Source organism: Aristolochia californica, unplaced genomic scaffold (assembly GCF_029961685.1).
Source record: "Aristolochia californica isolate CCGP_79_NKW_82.1479 unplaced genomic scaffold, dmAriCali1.0.hap1 SCAF_14, whole genome shotgun sequence".
NCBI lineage: Eukaryota > Viridiplantae > Streptophyta > Magnoliopsida > Piperales > Aristolochiaceae > Aristolochia > Aristolochia californica.
Window position 1 is genome coordinate 24663805 of NW_027181815.1, and position 19060 is coordinate 24682864.

Consider the following 19060-nt stretch of genomic DNA (forward strand, 5'->3'; position numbering starts at 1 on the left):
TATTGGTCCCAAAGAAGGCTAATGTCGAGAGGCCGGAGGATTTCCGACCAAACAATCTCGTCTCAAGCGCCTACAAAGTCATTGCTAGAATTTTGGCTCATCACCTAAAAGCTTACCTTCCTACCGTCATACACAGAGGGCAAGGTGTTTTCCTTAAAGAAAGAGAGATCCTAGACTCCACTATGGCTGCATATGAGCTTATTGACCACTTCCAGAGGAATGAGGAGCCCAGAATTGTGCTGAAGCTTGATGTAGAGAAGGCGTTTGATAGAGTTAATTGGATTCTCCTGGACGAGATCATGGTTCGAATGGGTTTTGGAGACAAATGGAGATTTTGGATCAGGAGCTGCGTGGGATCGGCCACATACTCTCTCCTTTTAAATGGCATAGTTTGTGAGTTTTTCAAAGGGTCCAGAGGTATTAGACAAGGTGACCCGCTCTCCCCCCCTACTTTTCAACATGATCGGGGAATTCTTCTCTTCTATGTTTTATTCTGCAGTTAGCCTTGGATGGCTTCCTCCCATCAGCCCTCAAGATGCTTTTAATATCCCTATCCTCCAGTATGCAGATGATACCATCATATTTTAGATTGGTAACATTGAGGGAGCAAGGAAGATTAAAGCGATTTTGGGTCTTTTTGAGGTAGCATCTAGCCAGAAAGTCAATTGAGGAAAGACCTCTCTAATGGGGTTTAACGTTAGTCCGGAGCTTCTTGCAGAGATGGCTAGTTTATTCGGTTGTTCAACAAGCAATCTATCGTCCACATATCTTGGCCTGCCACTATTCAACTGTCGCATCTGTAAAAGGCTTTGGACTTCGATGGTTGAGAGGATTGAATCCAGGTTGGCAACTTGGAAAAGGCGGTTGCTTAGTAAGGCAGGGAGGCTCATCCTTCTTAAATCTTGCATTGCAGGTATTCCAAATTATTCTCTATCATTTATGCCCTGTCCTGCATCCATATGTAAGACAATGGATAAACTGAAAAGAAGGTTCTTATGGAGAGGATTGAGTAATACCTTTAAATATCACTTGGTCAAATGGGATGAAGTTTGTTTGCCTAAAAATTTGGGCGGCCTGGGGATTCGGAAAACCAAAGATATGAACCTAGCTCTGCTCCTTAAATGGCTATGGAAAATCAATACTCAATCCTCAAATCTCTGGAAGGAAATGATTATCGCCAAGCTTGGAGGTATGACTCATTGGTGGATGTCAGGGGGAAATCGGAGAGGTCTTATCTCCGATTTGGAGAGTGTTATACCTACCTGTTCCAAAATTTTCAGCTACTTGCAGATTCTATGTTGGAAACGGTAGGTCTCTTAAATTTTGGGATGATATATGGCTGGGGCAGGAGCCGCTACAGATTGCCTTCAGAAGTTTGTTTCTCCTATCCACCCATAGGAATATATCAGTTGCCGATGCTTTCGAGGAGGGTGGTATGAACCTTCATCCTAGAAGAGGACTTTTGGATTCCGAGGCATTAGAGGCCAGTCGATTGATGGATTTAGTAACTGCTATAAAAATTCGTCCTTTGGTGGCAGATAAGCTCGTTTGGTGGCCAGAGAAAAAGGGCATCTTCTCAGTATCATCTGCTTTCAGTTTCATCAATGGTTGGAATACTTCTCATCAGAATCATGAGGTCTTCTTTGTTTGGCGTCTATGTGCTCCTCCTAAGATTAAATTCTTTATGTGGAGTGCCTATCACGGCAAGATTCTCTTGACTGACGTGCTTAGAAGAAGAGGCCACCCGTAGTAGACCCCTTATGCCCTCTTTGCAATACTGAAGCTGAATCCACTAGCCACATTTTACTTCAATGCATCTTCTCATGGAAGGTGTGGACATCCATTCTCAGCAGGATAGGGATTCAATTCTGTATGGCGGCTGATTTGATCTCATTCAGTAAATCGCTTCTTGGTATGTCCCTCCCTGGTCTCGGCAAGGTGATGCTATCGGCCTGTGTTAGCTTTATACCTTGGGGTTTATGGAATGAGCGCAACCGTAGAAGGTTTGAAGGTAAAATCGAATCTACGGACCAGGTGGCGGACCGAGTGGTTGGGCATATTTCCTCCTGGCTCCTGACGAAGAAGTCTTTTTCCTCATATGTGGGGACTCCTGTCCGTGATAACTGGTTTAATTTGGCTAGGCTGCACTTGAAGACAAATCCCTGGACTATGCAAGAATGGACCCCTCCTGATCCTGGTTACCTTAAGCTGAACTTTGATGGTTCTTCTCTGGGTAACCTCGAACTCTCAGGATTCGGCGGGGTTATCTCGGATCACATAGGTAACCAACTTACTCATATGCCGGCCCTTTAGGTATCTCAGATTCTACGTCAGCAGAGCTTCACGGTCTTCTCAATGGGCTCCGCGTTTTCCGAGATAAGTGCTCCGGCCCTCTCCATATCGAAGGAGACTCAAAGGTGGTCATTGGATGGTGCGAGCGTACATCCCGTCCCCCATGGCGTCATTGGGACATTTTTTGGGAGATTATTGAAATTTGTTCATTATTATCTTGTATTTGGTCTCACATTCTGAGACCCGCAAATTCGGCAGCCGATGCGCTTGCTAAAAACGGAGCTACCCTACAATCCCTTGTTGTCAGAGACATGCTTCCCTCTTTGTAATTTCTGTATTTTCTTGTTTAATACACATCTTTTTCAAAAAAAAAAAGAAGGGTATTTTAGTCAATTCTCATATTCTAATTAATCTTAGCATGTCTGTTAGTTAGATTATTGTATTAAACTTTTATATTTCAAGTTTCATTCAAGTTAGAGTTGTACTTTATGAATTATAGGAATTTTTTTAACTAGGATTATTTTTGTCCTTTTTGTAATTTTTTACGTATGGGTTTAATAAAGAAAGGGAGCACATACTTTTCTGGCACGAACTCTAATGCAGCCAAGGCTGCTTCTCCCTTTCTTCTGCTCTCCACTTTTCTCCTCTCTCTCTACACAATGATCACATAATATGAGAATTTCTAATTGTTTGGCAGATGCTCTTTCTTGGATAGGTTTCTCTTTTTTACCTTGTTGAGAGTTCTACATCTGATTGATACTAGGTGGTTTTTGTATTTTTCAGTTCCAGGTTTTTTTTTTTCAGTTCCTTTTGTATTGGTATTCTTGTTATTTGTATTATCCTCTTTCCTCTTTCTATGAATTTTTCATTATTTTCAAAAAAAAAGAAATTGGAGAGGAGGTCCTTTTGTCCACTCTCTCTCTCTCTCTCTCTCTCTCACTCTCTCTCTCTCTCTCATACACACATATTCCTTAATACTCGCTATTCTCCCTCATCTCCTCCTTCAAACTCTCATATATTCTTGTTTTTCTTTCATCTTTTTACATCAAATCACACAAAATTATGCTCCTCTTAAAACAAAGGCTAACTCGAAAGATACATTAGGGTATTCTTTCTTTGATTAAAACTGCATCAGTGGTTGGTGATTAAGCTGTGGTCATTAGTTACTTCCGAACAGATGGACATCCTCCTTGGCATTTATTGCTTTTATATGAAGAGATTCATGAAACCACGAGTCATTTTCAGATACCTTGGCTGCATACCCCTAGGAGTGCTAATTTTATGTTGGACCAGTTAGCCTGTGCTGGGGTTTTTCTGTCTGATTTGGTTGTGGGAGATTTCCTCTAGTTGATCCTGCTTGATGTATTTTGTTTTACTTTTGTTTTTACTTCTTTTTTGTAGTTAGCTTGCTGGCCTCTTTTTAGTGTATTCCTTTTTTCTTTTAATTTTTTTCTGAAAACCGTGAGAAATTCTTTTTCAAAAAAAAAAATTCTCTCAGCTTTCAGAAAAAAAAAAAACTGCATTCTTTAGCATATGAATAAATGTCAAAACCAAAGACTTAAAACTATTCCCTTGGCTAAGATGGGTGAAGAAGTGTAATATGAAGTTTCTGCAATTTGATTTGAATGATTATTGTAATTGTAATCTTCATTTCATAATATCTGTTTTCGTGCAAGCTGTTTCTAGATAACATTATGTTCTTTAGTTCATGAGGCTGTTAACTAGTGATATTTTTGACAAGTCTTATATGGAAAAACTGATATTTTTTCTCTTGCCCAAACATTGTTTGGTCCTACAACACAGACAAGGAAGAGAGTTTTGATTAATGCATTTACTGTTCGTGCATTACGTGATACTTTTGCTCCAGCCCGTGCAGCAGGTATATGAACTTGCTTATTTCATCTTCATAACTTTGAACATATCTGCAGTATTGAAGTTACGTGTTTTGCTTTTGCTTTTTGATTCACAGTCCTAGTGTTCACTCTCTGAAATTTTAACGTAATCAAACCTGCAAACTTCTTCTTAAAGGTCTAATAGATATAATTCTCAATGCAACAGGAATTATGGCTTTATGCACCACCAGTGCATACTATGACATGACCGAGATTGCTACTCGCATTTTGCCTAATATTGTTGTACTTACTGTTGATCCAGATGGGTAAAGTATATTTTAGCTGCTATCTATGCCTTTCTTTTGTTTCTTTTTTTCTTTCCTCCGGATGGGTGACTGTTGTTATAATTTCTCATAGATATTTTAGATTGTGGTATCTTACTTAGCTCTTATGTTGTTTTCACATATCTTTCCATATGAATTAGTATGATTTCATGTGTGATAAATGTGACACATCTGATTGCAAAAGGATTATTTTTGCATTGGAACAAACGAAAGAGAAGTGGAATGGAAGAATATGGAAGTACAATGAGTTTGAAGCAGAAAAAGTAAGAAGTGAACCGAAAATTGTCAGTTTTCATATTTTTTTAGAAAAGATGAAAAAGAGCCAATTTTTTTTTGAAATGGTGCTGAGAATTGCATTAACAGTGAGAGATTGGAGGGATGTCTCAGTTTTAGCTAATTTATCGGCAAAAGAGTGTCGATCTGATTACATGGTTCCAAGAGCAGAAAATAACAGATACAATGTCAGAAATGGAGAGCAGAATAGGCCAGTGGCGCCAAGGGGGAAGCCGAACCTGATCTCTAGCTAATAATAACGCTAGTCACCTTCAATGAGTAGGTGCCCGGAGAGCCGTTCCTTGAAGATATTCAGGCCATGAAGGAGAGCAGAGACTTCAGCGGTGTAGAGTTAGCAAGCCCCAATGGTTCCGCATAAGACAAGATAGCCTCACCCGAAGAAATACGGAAAACACCCCCAAAGCACTACCGTCAAAGTTCAGCTTGATGCTGCCTAGAAGAGCAGGGGGGGAGGGATGGGCTCGGCATGTGAGCGAGCGCCAATTAATTTGGAGCGGCATCCCCATGAGGGCAGAGAATTCATGACGAGAGTGAAGCCACATGGAAATAAGGCTCACAACCAAATCGATAGTACTATCAACGCTGCTGGACTTATCATTAAAATGCATGGGACCTGCCGAATGTTTGCCGGGACTCATATCCCCAGTCTTGGAAAATTAATGATCTCTGCTTTATTTGCATTCACCCCTTGGGGTTTCTGGTTGGAGCACAATCAAAGAAGATTCAATGCCAAATTCAGCATTCAAGATAGTCATTGAAACCATCTCAGGCAATATTGCTACTTGGCTTCACTCTGGGAAAACCTTCTCCCCTTTCTCGGGATCATCCATCATAAATAATTGGAAGAGCCTAGCCCAACTCCATATTTCTTCGAAGCCCCCTGTCATCTGCGAATCGACCCTGCCTCCTTCTGGAGTCCTTAAGTTGAATTTTGACGGATCTTCTCTTGGTAATTCTGGCTTAGCCGGTTTCTGTGGTGTGATTCGTGATTCTCTTGGGAACCAGATCGTCTCCTTCTCCAGGCCTCTCGGTATTGCATAGTCCACAACTGCTGAGCTTCAAAGTCTTCTTAATGCGCTTCGTGTTTTTCGTGATCATTGCTCCAGGCCGATCCTGATTGAGGGAGACTCTAAGGTGGTGATCGGTTGGTGCGAGAATGCCTCTTCACCTACGTGGCGCCATTGGGATGCCTTTTTTGAAATTTGGATATTGTCAATCTTTTTTCTTGTTTTTGGTCTCTCATTCCGAGATCAGCGAATTTTGTGACTGATGCTTTAGCCAAGCAAGGAGCCTCCTTGCAATCTCTTATTGTCAGGAGTTAGCTCCTTTTTGCTCTCTTAATAAAATCACATTTCATAAAAAAAAAACTAAATGTATCAGGGCACATGTGCAAGACAGGCAGATAGGAGGGTTTTGCCAAGCTTGGGGAGAGGGTGCCTCTCACCATCCAAATAGTTCCAATTAGGTTTTGAGGAAGGTCGAGCTGGAGATTCGAGTTTCTGAAAGACACCCATCCATACTTCCAAGAATAGCTGCAGTGGAGGAGGACATGTTGGACAGATTCATTGCAACTATCACAGAAAGGGCAACCTGTGAAGATTGTCGGTTGTATTCCCTCTAATGGTTGTCCAGATGAAAATGTTAATTTTGTTTGGGGCAGAAAGTTTCCATGTCGTGCATCATCGTGCTCAGGAGGGCTAGCCGTCCAATCTCTGATATAAGAGTACGCTGAGGCCACCGAGAAGAGGTCATTCTTGTTTGGCTTTCAGATGATCTTATCTGGTAAGTATCCCCGAATCATAATAGGAGCAAGAGTAGATAGCAAAGCACAAAGGTCATTGGCCTCGCTATCACGAAGACTCTGTTTGAAGGAGAAGTCCGATGATCAATTATGCCAAACATCCGTATTAAGGGCTTCTTGCTGAGAAGAGATGACAAAGAGAGAACCGAAAGGGTCCCCGTTACCACACCACGCATCCCACCATAAAAGGAGTATCTGATCATTACCCGCAAAGAAAGAGGTGGTGTTCTTGAATTTTGAAAGCGAGGGGGATGGGATCCCCCCCCCCCACCCCCCCCCCCCCCCCCCCCCCCCCCCCACCAAGGATGAGAACATTGCAGCTTAAAGGCCACCATGGGTTTCCAGTAAGAAACACGTTGAGCATTGAAGTTCCAAATCCACTTGAGGAGAAGTACCTGATTCATTCATTTCTTTTATGGAGTGGACGCAAAGGCCATCCAGCAAACAGGGTAAGCACACATCTTTCCAATTGACAAGGTGATAACGGAAAGAGTCCTCAGATCCTCGCGAGAGGAAGCGCTTTCAGATGCAATCAATTCTTTTGCAAACAGAGGTCGGGCAAAGCATGAAGGAGAGATAGTAATTTGGGAGGCCAGCAAGACAAGATTTAAAGAGGGTGAGTCTTCCCACGGTGGAGAGGATCTTGCCACGCCAGGTAGCCACCCGGTGCTCAAACTTTTCAATAAGAGGAGACCAAAGGTTGGCACTTGGCCTGCTGTCAAAGAGAGGGAAGCCAAGGTACGTTGATGGAGTAGTGCTCAAAGAAAAACCCAAAAAATCAGCCATAAGCCTCAGGGTCTTGGGGTCAATGTGATATGCGAAAAGAGTAGTTTTTCTCCAGTTGATCGGTTGACCCGAAGAGACCTCAAATAAACCCGCCCGAAGTTTTCTGACCTTATCCATTGTAAAAACACCAAAACATATCGGTTCGTCTGTGAATTGAAGGATCGGGACGTCAAAATCAGCATGATCAGCGGTTGGCAGCAGCCATCCCTTCTCCTTGGCCGAGTAAACCAAAGCAGAGAGATATTCATAAATGATGTTGAAGAGCAACGGAGATAGGGGGTCACCCTACCGGATCCCATGAGACCCCTTGAAGTGACCACAAATAGGACCATTGATGAGCAGGGAATAAGAGGCGAATGATATGCAGCTATTGATCTAGAGTCGCCATCTTTTGCCAAAACCCATTCTAGTGAGGAGGTGATCAAGAAGCCTCCAATTGTCCCTATCGAAAGCCTTTTCAAAGTCCAATTTAAGGACAAACCGTGGGAGCTTCATCGTCTTGAAATAATGCAAAAGCTCATGATTGGACATTGTAGAATCAAGGATGTTTCGGCTCTTAATGAAATCACTTTGCCCGTGATCAATGACCAAGGGTAGGACAGCTTTAAACCAGTTGGCAAACAGTCTGGCGAGGATCTTGTAAGTGCTTGTGGTGAGAGTAATTGAGCGGAAATCCAAGGGTTGCTCAAAATTTGATTTCTTGGAGACGAGGGCAATGAAAGAGGCCTCAGTGCTTCGATAAGTAATTCCTCGGTGATTGAAATCATGAACCATGGCTACAACATCTTCTTGAATGGTAGGCCAGCAGTGGCAATAAAACTCGCCATTATAACCATCAGAACCGGGAACTTGGTCACAAGGGAGTACAAGGGTAGCCTTTTCAATTTCACCCACAGACAAAGGGAGCTCAATCAGGCTGGCGGTCGCATCCAGAATTCTCTTAAGTTAAACATCTGGATGAAAGATCTCGAAGGGCAAGTTTCAGTGTAAAGATTTGCAAAAAGCTCACCAAAGAGTTAGTAATGGACGACCGATCGGAGGTTACCTCTTTGTTAACACATAGGGACTAATCCGATTAGTGCGACACCTAGCAAAGGCCACACCATGGAAAAGCTGTGTTGGCGTCCCCCTCCGAGAACCACCGAAAACAAACAAGTTGCTTCCAACGGAGTAGCTCATTGTGAGCAAAAGTTTGAAGTTGATTATGAATGGCAAAGCGATGAGCTAACTCACTGGGGGAGAGACACCGGATTTCCTTCGTTGCATCTAGGGTGGGAAGCTGGTTGACGAAAGAGCTCTTTTCATCCGACTGTTGAGACCGGCGTCCCAAAGACCAGGCTTTGAGATGCTTTTTGAGTATCTTGAGCTTTTGAGGGAGGTACCAGCCACGGGGCCAATGAACATCAAAGCCAATCCAACCATTCGAGAAAATCAAGGAAAAGTTGATGTCGCTAAGCCAAGAGTTGACAAACTGGAATTGGGAGGGAGTGTAAAGCTTGATGGGTCAATGATCAGAGAGTGTGCGCCCAAGAACTCTACTAGTCACATTGTCATACAGCCACAACCATTCCTCATTGGGTAAGAAACAATCCAGTTTAGATAAAATTGGCTGTTGGTGACCATTAGACCGAGTGAAGGACTTTCTAATGAGAGCTATTTCATCTAAATCACAGGCACCGATGAAATCGGCAAATTGCCACATTGAGGTTGTAATTTGGCTAGCCGGGAGGGGGGTCTTTTTTTGGCGGTACCAAGTGGCATTAAAGTCTCCCGCAAGAAGGAGAGAGAGCTGCCAATGCTCACAAATAGTAAGGAGATCATCCTAGAAAAGTTGACGGTCATGATAACAGGTCGGACCATAAACTCCGACAAGGCACCAATTACTTTCTGTATTTCTTGACACCCATGGAGAAAGTCCCCATGACATCAACTTCGTCTGGAATCTATGTGCCCCCCCTAAGGTAAAATTTTTCATGTGGAATGCTTGTCAAAGTAAAATTCTCATGGCTGATGTGCTCAGAAGAAGAGGTCACCCATCTATAGATCCACTATGCCCTTTCTGCCACAATGAAGATGAATCCACCAGTCATACTCTTCTTCAGTGCCAGTTCTCATGGACTGTGTGGACCTCTGTTTTAAGCAAATTGGAGATTCAATTTTGTATGTTGTCGACCTGATAAGCTTTTGTAAGTCGATCTTGGGACATCCCCTTCCTGGCCTCGGCAAATTGATTATCTCAGCTTGTGCTAGTTTCGTTCCATGGGGCTTTGGAACGAACGGAATAGAAGGCGGTTTGATGCTAAAAGCGAATCTGAGGCTAGAGTTGTTGACAGAGTGACAGGCAAATATCAACCTGGATATTGACAAAAAAACCCCTCTCCTCTTTTAAAGGCACCAACATTCAAGACAACTGGAGCAATTTGGCGAGGATGCACATTGGAGCCAAAATCCCAGTTATGCAAGAATGGACCCCTCCAGAAACTGGCTACCTAAAACTGAACTTTGATGGATCTTCTCTTGGCAATCCCGGGATCGCGGGCGTCATTTCAGACTCATCTGGGAATCAATGTTTTTCTTATGCTGGTCCTTTAGGCATCTCCGACTCAACATCGGCTGAGTTACATGGCCTTCTTAATGGACTGCGGGTGTTTAAAGACAAATGTAGTGGGCCTATTCACATTGAAGGGGACTCAAAGGTGGTGATTGGTTGGTGCCAGTGCAATTCCTCTCCCCTATGGAGGCACTGGGACATATTCCAGGAGATTTTGGATATTGTATCTTCTTTTTCTTGTATTTGGTCTCACATTCCGAGATTTGCAAATTCGGAAGCAGATGTGCTTGCCAAGGAGGGAGCTTTCCTGCAATCTCTCGTTGTGAGGGATTTGCTCCCTCCGCTTTTGTAATTTTCTTTTTTCCTTTCTTTTAATAAAATACATCTTCATAAAAAAAAATGGAGAAAGTCCCCCAGAGACTATCAGAAACCTCAATAATCCGAGTATCCCGAATAAGAAGGATGCCGCTAGAAGAGCTAATAGTGTCAAGCTGCAAGCAACCAAAGTCGTGGGACGGCCAGATGTCCCAAACAATAGCATAGGATAGGGAAGAGGCCTTTGTCTCCTGAAGGACAAGAAGGCTTGCCTTGGAAGAAGAAATAAGGTTTTGAATGCTTGCCCTTTTCATGGCAGTACCGAGTGGCATTAAAGTCTCCCGCAAGGACAGAGAGCTGCCAATGCTCACAAATAGTAAGGAGATCATCCCAGAAAAGCTGACAGTCATGATAACGGGTCGGACCATAAACTCCGACAAGGCACCAATTGCTTTCTATATTTCTATCAAGGATCTTGACACCCATGGAGAAAGTCCCCCAGAGACTGTTAGAAACCTCAATAATCTGAGTATCCCAGATAAGAAGGATGGCACCAGAAGAGCCAATAGCGTCAAGCTGCAGCCAACCAAAGTCGTGGGACGACCAGATGTCCCGAAGAATAGCATGGGATAGGGAAGAGGCCTTTGTCTCCTGAAGGATAGCAAGGCTTGCCTTGGAAGAAGAAATAAGGTTTTCAATGCTTGTCGGTCAGAGCCAATTCCACGCACATTCCAGGATACGATAATCATTTTCCACCCTTCTTTCAAACTTTCGGGGGTGGCTGATCTCCAGGTAGAAGGCTAGAGTAGATAACACATGATTTTAGCCAATTCCATCATCTGAGCCCAAGTTTCCTCATCGAATTTATGCTTCTCGAATTGGAGCGCTTGTAGGTTTGAGCTTGCTCACTTTCCTCAGGGAAAATATAAAGCCCAGTGGCTGGGTCTTGGGGATAAAGAGTACAAGTGCTGGGCTCGCCCTGTAAAAGTTGCCTCGGTTGACCACGGTTCTGCCTCTGGTAGGTGGCAACAAGGTGAGGGAATAAATTTGATGGTATGGTAGAGGTTGAGGAGGGCAGTGATTTCCAGAGCTAGATTCAGAATTAGAGGGGTATGGGTGTTCAACACACTACCCGGGATGGGATGGAGGGGGGGTATCCATAGTAAGGGGGGAGGTTGTCGGGGTGTGTTCGAGGGGGCTGATAATTATACTAGAGAGGTGGGTGCTGGGGGGTGGGAGGGGACAGATGGCAAGAGGGGGTGCCACAGTAGGGGTGTCTAAAAAAGGAAATGAGTTCAAGTTCAGAAGGGCGGGGATATGGAGTGAGTTGGCTGAACAGGGTTGGTTTGGCAATTGATAGGGGGGTGGTTGTTGACTGTGCTGTTGGTTGGCTTTTTCTGTGGGTGGGAGTGCAATTATGCCATCCCCATCAGGGTATCAGAGGGGGTGAATTTTTTTTTAAAAAAAAAGCCAAAATTGTTAACATGATATATATAACATGTGAATTTGAAGATTAGTCAAAGCAAAGAGACCAGGAATATTCTGTGAAAGATGAGGGAGATAGATTTGAACTATGAAAACCTATCTTTTATAAATAATGCATTACATCATTTCAAAAAAAAAAAAGTCCACCCTCAGACGGCTAATCGAATGATTTGGCTCCCTGATAACAGCGGGTGATTCTCGGTCTCCTCGGCTTACCGCCATCATATGGGATGGACCCAGCCACCCGCCCCTCACCCGATTGCCTTTGCTTGGCGCCTCTCGGTCCCGCCCAAGGTGAACTTTTTCTTTGGAGTCTCTACTGCAACAAGATCCTCATTCCAAACAACCTTAGGCATGGTAACACCATTCCCAATCTTCTCTGCCCCTTCTGTAGGACGGAAGCTGAAAGTGTGAGTCACCTTTTCCTCCACTATGGCTTCGCCTGGAAGGTCTAGACTTGCATGATTGACAATATGGGACTCAGCTTCTGCATCCCACTTGACCTAAGCACATGTATCGCTTCTCTTCTGGGACCTGCCTTCCCAACTTGGGCAAGCTTCTGCTAGTTGCCTACATTGCTTTTGTCCCTTGGTGCCTCTAGAAGGAGAGGAACTCCAGACGGTTTGATTGTGCTTTCCACTTTGCTGCAAAGGTTTCCTCCACTGCCACAGAGCTCATCTCTACCTGGATCCACACCCGGAAAGAATTCACCTGCCTCTCTTGTTCCCTAGTCCGCATCAACTAGAAGATTATTGTTCAGATGTCTGTCCCCTCTACCCCCCGCCGAGTTGTTGTTTGGGAGCCTCCTCCCACCTGATATTATAAGGTGAACTTTGATAGCAGTGCCTTTGGGAACCCGGGTTTGGCTGGTTTTGGCGGGGTATTTTTTATCTGGGAGGCACTACCATACTCTCTTACACTGGCCCTCTAGGAATTGTTGACTTGACCATTGTTGAGCTCTCTAGTCTCCTTCACGGCTTGCGTATTTTTCAAGACCACTTCAACGGTCCCCTCATCGTGGAGGGAGACTCCAAGATTGTTATTAGATGGTGCTCCACCTCATCCTCCCCCCATGGCGGCACTGGCAGATTTTTCTTGATATTCTAGACATTGTTTCCACCATTTCTTGTACTTAGTCTCATGTACTTAGATCAGCCAATTCGGCTGCTGATTTGTGTGCTAAATTAGCCCCCCCTTAATCTCTTGTTGTTAGGGGAGGTCTCCCTAGATGTATCCTCCTTTTCTTTGAAATAAAATTATCAACATTTCAAAAATAATAATAATAATAATAATAATAATAATAATAATAATAATAATAATAATGCAACATGTAACTACCTGAACTTTCAATAAAACAATTTGTAACTTAACACGAAGTTATGGAACTAATCTACCCTCGACTTTATGAAAAAAATCCCTGAAGATATCCCTAAAATAGCTCAATCTATAAAAACTCTCGATACTTCCCCTCAAATTGGAGCATATAGCTATGGTGTTTTGCAAATAAGTCACACTTTCATAAAAAAATAAGTCCATGCAACATAGGAAACCAGTTACATGTGCTGGTTCAACTAGTTGCCCTTCATCTGGCATATCTGCACATTGCTTGCAGGGCAGCGCATGGTTCAAGATAATTTACCTGCTTATAGAGATGTACTGTTGTCCACTTCTGTCAAAAAATAAATGATCTTAAATGGGATTTATATTATGTTTTGGCACCTGTTGGCTGTATTAAGGTGCCTAATTATTGTGTTTCAGGGATGTTAGAACAAAAGCATTTCAAGCCATTGACCAATTTTTGGCAATAGCAAGACAATATCATGAGCAGGTTCTACCCTACTACTTTCATGAATTCTGTGGATATCAACTACTGCTTGACTGATATTTTACTGTTCCCCATTTCAAAAAAAGAGTAGCTTTTTATTATTCACGATTGTTTATCATATTTACAACTACTGAATTGGAATCTTGTGGTTTGCAAGTTGATTTGGCTTTTTATCTATGCTTTTATGGTTGTGAATGGATTGGTGCAACTCTTCTGGGGCTTGCCATTTGCCTGTTGATTTAGCTCTGACATTTTCCATTTATTATTTTGTGTCAATTGAGCTTCTTTTAAGACAGCTGCTTGCTTCTTGTGTTTTCTGTAGATAACTACAGGAGAGCCTAGTGAAAGTGTAAGTGCTGGATTGCCTGGACTACCTGGGAATGCAAGTTTGCTTGGGTGAGTTAATTTGTCTTCCCTTAACAAAATGATATTCTTCTTACATGAGTATATTTATCTGGTTATATTGAGTTGCTATTTTGTCAATTGAAGTAATGAAGTAATACAATAGAAATTGAAGCACTATTGAGACATCCTTAAGTTCTGGAATAAGCAATTTGTAAACACACACACAGATATATATAGCGATCTGGATTGAGCAAATTGGAGTTTGGCTCTTCCCCCGCTTTGGTGTGCCAAAAATAGGTTATGAAGTCAAATTTAAGTCCTGAAGAGTGACTCAGTCTGATGTAGAATCCTTTTGTTGGCTAATGCATTCTGAGCTGTTGGAAATATTATACACTAATCTTCTACTTCTGCTTGAAGAGCTTGGATCTTTTAGACTGCTCCTGAAGGTGATGATATTGTGCTCTGAGATAAACAATCCCTATGGTAAATTCAGTAGTACTGCTGCCAGACACTGGGCTCAAAGTTGTGATAGAAAGACAATGTAACAAGTTTATAATCACACAAAGTATGAAAATTGGATGGCAAAAGAAGTTTGTAGAATCTCCACTTTAAAAGTAAACAATGAATGCTTTGAGTTCCTGATCGAAAGGGAGAAACCACAGCAGTTTTAAAAGAGATAACATATGGGCATGAAATTGTGTTTTGGAACTAACTTGTTCTGGAGAGGTAACTTTGGTAGTTCTCACTGCTAATATTCTTTTTTTTTTTTTAATGAAGATGTATAAATCACTGCTAAAATTCTGACGTCTACTCTTTTGCCATTCACTAATGAAGTCCAGTTACCTTTATACTTGAATAATTATTTAGGACTTTATGCTTAACTGTGAAATAAGGAGGGTTTTGATTTCACTTTCATAAAATAAATGCAGCTGGGCAATGAGTTCCTTAGTATCCAAGGGGAAAGCGTCAGAGCATCCTACTATTGCTTCTGCAAATGTGGACTCCGCACTTGTTTCACCACCTCCCAATTCCAGCTCAGGTGTATCTTCCATCTCTACTGAAAGCATACAGGGCTTTCTTTCTACTCCAAAGATTGCTAGTCATTCCCTTGTTGTTAGGGGTTTGCTCCTCTGATTTTGTGTTGCCTCTTCTTTGTTAATATATACATCATTTTCAAAAAAAAAAAAAAAAAGATTGCTTGTCATTTATTGAGATGAGCTGTGGTTTCAAAGTTAATGTGAGCATCATATAAATCTGATTGTCTAGCTTATTATAATGGCCAAATTTGCATCTTTTCAAAATTAACCGGGGTTCTGTTGACTATTATTGCAGTCATTGATGAAGCACCAAATATTGCACCAGTGCAAGCAAGTTCTGCCCTGGATTCAGCTGATCAACCTGTTCCCTCTTCTCCAACATCAACAGATGGTTGGGGAGAGATTGAGAATGGAAGTCATGGAGAAGCAGATGATAAAGATGCATGGGATGATCTTGTGTTCCATCCTTTCCTAAAAACAGAAGACCACAAATCATCACCTGTTCTTGCTAACATTCAGGCTGCTCAAAAACGGCCTGTTGTGCAACCAAAGCAGCAAGGTGAGCTTCATTCTCAGACAATAGAATTAAATGTATTACCTATATGGGCCAGTATTGTAATGGTTTGGGGTCTGCAAAACAAAATTAAAAAATAAATTGTAGACCCTAGGATTGGTCTCAACACCGCTGCAAATAAGTGAAGAGCGAGTTGACTTGCATTTCAGCTTGCTGGAGAAAAATGAGGACTTGGTAAATTGTGTGAAAGCACTGAGGTGGATTTACAGCATAAATTGGTTTGTTTTGAATGATGAAAATTTTTAATAAAGGGGCAAAAAGTCCAAGCAAACGAAAACAAGAGAAAAGAAAAAGAAACATACATAGCTAGCCTGAGTAGGTGACACTAACAACAAGATGTTGCAAAGCTGATCTCTTAGAAAAGATTGAGTCAGGGGTACTTTGGTCTGTTCACATGTATTTCTGGTCCACTAGAGAAGATTTTACTATTTTTTTCCAAACATTAAAGGTGTTGATGTAATTTGGTCATTTTACATATATGTATTCTCCCTAGGATAGTGTTTACTCAGTTATGGTGGATGTTAGGATAAATTTTCAGATTTATGTCTTGTATTCTAGGAGATATAAGTTGGTTAACTGAGAGGGGCATTTTTATCAGTGTATGCATCAGTCACTTAAGTAACTATTTATTAGGAGGTCGAAATCAACGACATGAGAGACGTGAGACGAGAATTGAGAGGTGCCCCTTTGATCGGAATCACCTCCGGATCGCGGTGGCAACCGTAGACCGGCTGAGCAACGAAGATCTCCTTCTCGCTAGCGAGATGTGGATGACAGAGACGACCACCATGAAGGACCCACCTGCGCTCCAACATCACTTCACCGCTGCAGTGATGACAATGAGACCAAGATCTCTCGGCTTGGCATTCTGAACGACATTCTAAGGAACGATGATGGCGATGAAGATGACACCGAGTGGATCACTATAAGTAGACAACCAACCCGAAGTGGGCCTTGCTACATTACTGGACCACCCTCCACCGCCCCCTTCCAGTTTGTCTACGTCCCCACTTTGTTGACGCTTACTCGTATAGCCTTCCACGCCACTCCCTACATTCGCATGGCAGCTAAGACTGGTGCGAAACGCTCTTTCATTACCATCTCAACTGCAGCTTGCGCGTCCACATCTCAATTCACGGAAGCCACCAAGCACGACCGTGATCGCCCACCGAGGTCCAAGGAGTTTTGAACTTGACCATGGCACTTCACCTTCATCACTGCATACTGGAGGAGCACTGCCAAATGCCAATCATCCAATATTGTGACCATACCACCATGACCCATGTTACCATCCCGGAAGCCACCAACACGTCCTTTGGTTGGTCCAGTTTCCTCCATTGCCTGCGAAGTTTCCTTCCTACTCCGCCACCAGCCAGCCTTCCTTGCACCACCCCTATATCTGACTTCCCTCCTAATCAAACCAACCCAATACCCCACGGCCCAGAACCACCCCTTTGTGCAGCCCCGAACTTCCTCTCACTCCCACCTCACATAGTAGTCAGAACCACCAAGGGAGGCAACAATTGAAAGCCCCCACATATTTGTGTGAACCAACTCCAACTTTGCTGTATTTTGCTCCTTTCTAGCCTTAGAAAAGCTTACCCTTTTTTTCTTGCTGAAAATACAGCCTTCACACAGACTTTTCTTTACAGTTTTCAACCCTGGTAGCTTCCCTTTGGATTGAAGCACTGTTATTCCCTTCTTACTCATGTAACCGAGCTTGTAATGCCACAAATCAGAGTCAGTAACAACATCAACAACTGCAACCGTGTCTCTACAACTGGAAGTGATGTACAAAGTTCCAGTTTAACTCCTTGTGCAACAACCATGACTTCCTTTGTGACTTTCCAGGCAGCACCATTAAAAGTCACATTATGACCTTCATCATCAAGCTGCCCTATTGAGATCAGATTATGCATCAGTTTTGGTACATGTCTCACCTTGTGAATTTTTCATACTGGCCCGTTTGATATCCTTAAACTAACATTACCAATACCAACAATATCTAAAGGTTCTCCATCAGCAAGATACACCTTCCCATGATCTCCAACTACATAATTCTTCATGATCTCACGGTACACAGTGGTGTGAAAAGAAGCTCTTGAATCTAACACCCAAGAGTTAATATGGCTATCAACCGAAAAAAGTAAAACATCTTGTACTTCTTCAGTCACCACATTTGCAACATCGTTTTTCTTTTCATCCTTCTTCGGCGCTATGTAGTTCTTCTTTATGTGACCAAACTTGCCACAATTTTAGTACTCCACATTCCTTCCGAATTTGGACTTGCTTCTTCTATTCTTTGACTTTCCTCTATCGTTGCCCTTGTTGGAATTCCTCTTAAAGTTCCTGCCCCTAGCATCAACATTTAGGGCAAAATTAGATGTCGACGATTCTCCGGAGTCCTTTCTAAAAACTTCCTCCGCAAGAATGGTATCCCAAATATCATTAAAAATCAAATTCACGTTACCTATAGTGTTGTTGACCGCAGCCGTCCTAGGCTCCCAACAATTTGGCAAAGATGTCAAACGAATTAAAGCACGAACCTTATCATCAAATTTAATTGGAACGGAGGTCAATTGATTAACAATCGTGCTAAACTCATTCAAATGCGATGCCACTGATGCATTTTCAGTCATCTTTAAATTGAAGAGTTTTTTGATGAGATGTATTTTATTATTTTCGGAAGACTTCTTCCTCTAGGACTAGGATAGTGCTCAGCCAGTTATGGTTTATGGTGGATGTTAAGGTAAATTTTCAGGCTTATATGTCTTGTATTATAGTAGATATAAGTTGGTTAAGCTTGAGGGGCATTGCTATCATTGTATACATCAGTCACTTAAGTGGTCTATTCAATGACAGGAGGAGGTCGAAATCCTCCTCAGGAAATAGTGTTGCACATTATAACACTTCCACAACCTTCTCTCTTTGATTTCATTTACTCTTCTCCTTTATTCACTTTTCTTTACCATGTTTACACCAACCATATGCTCTAAATGACTACTGCACTCACCATTCTGCACAAGTACCAAGGTGAGGGGTGGATAAAGAGATAATTTTAGTAAAGCCAATCAGCCAAACTAGCACGCAAACAAGTCAATACACCAAACCTGCGGATATAACAGGGCAAGGCTTCTCTAGTAAAGAATCATCCCAACAGCAAGTGATCAATAAATTCCTCAGAATATAGGCTTACCACACATGGTATTATGGGGCTGAATGCCCCACGCAAAGGAGATCACTAGTTGGATCTTACCCTGGAGGACTTTCCAAAGTAAAGCCTTTACCTTTAGAGGGGCATTGAATTTTCAGGCCTTAACAGGAGCCAAGGAACCCCAGACCAAACTATCCACCAGATACTAACTAGCTGAGCAAATCGAGAAGAAATCGGAGGACTCGACTTCCAAGTTATCATGTCATCCCCTCTGCCATTGTAGTAAATCTCATTGGTCAGCTTTCGGCAAAAGATAAGTAAATAAAGAAGAAAACAAGTAAAAATAAAAACTAGGAATGGATGTCTTGGAGAATAGTTGAGTAGCACTGACTGTTCTTTCCATATTGCTTCCTGTATCAGTACCC

General features: G+C 42.4%; 1 protein-coding gene across 1 annotated transcript in view; it reads left to right on the forward strand.

Annotated features, from left to right (window-relative positions):
• The window catches only part of LOC137949706 (uncharacterized), an 82736-nt gene that overhangs the window by 62291 nt on the left and 1385 nt on the right, over nucleotides 1–19060 (forward strand). The window contains exons 15-20 of the mRNA XM_068795853.1: nucleotides 4096–4171; nucleotides 4351–4450; nucleotides 13459–13528; nucleotides 13848–13921; nucleotides 14800–14909; nucleotides 15203–15466. Coding sequence (XP_068651954.1) covers nucleotides 4096–4171; nucleotides 4351–4450; nucleotides 13459–13528; nucleotides 13848–13921; nucleotides 14800–14909; nucleotides 15203–15466 — 694 coding nt within the window. The remainder of the gene's footprint in view (nucleotides 1–4095; nucleotides 4172–4350; nucleotides 4451–13458; nucleotides 13529–13847; nucleotides 13922–14799; nucleotides 14910–15202; nucleotides 15467–19060) is intronic.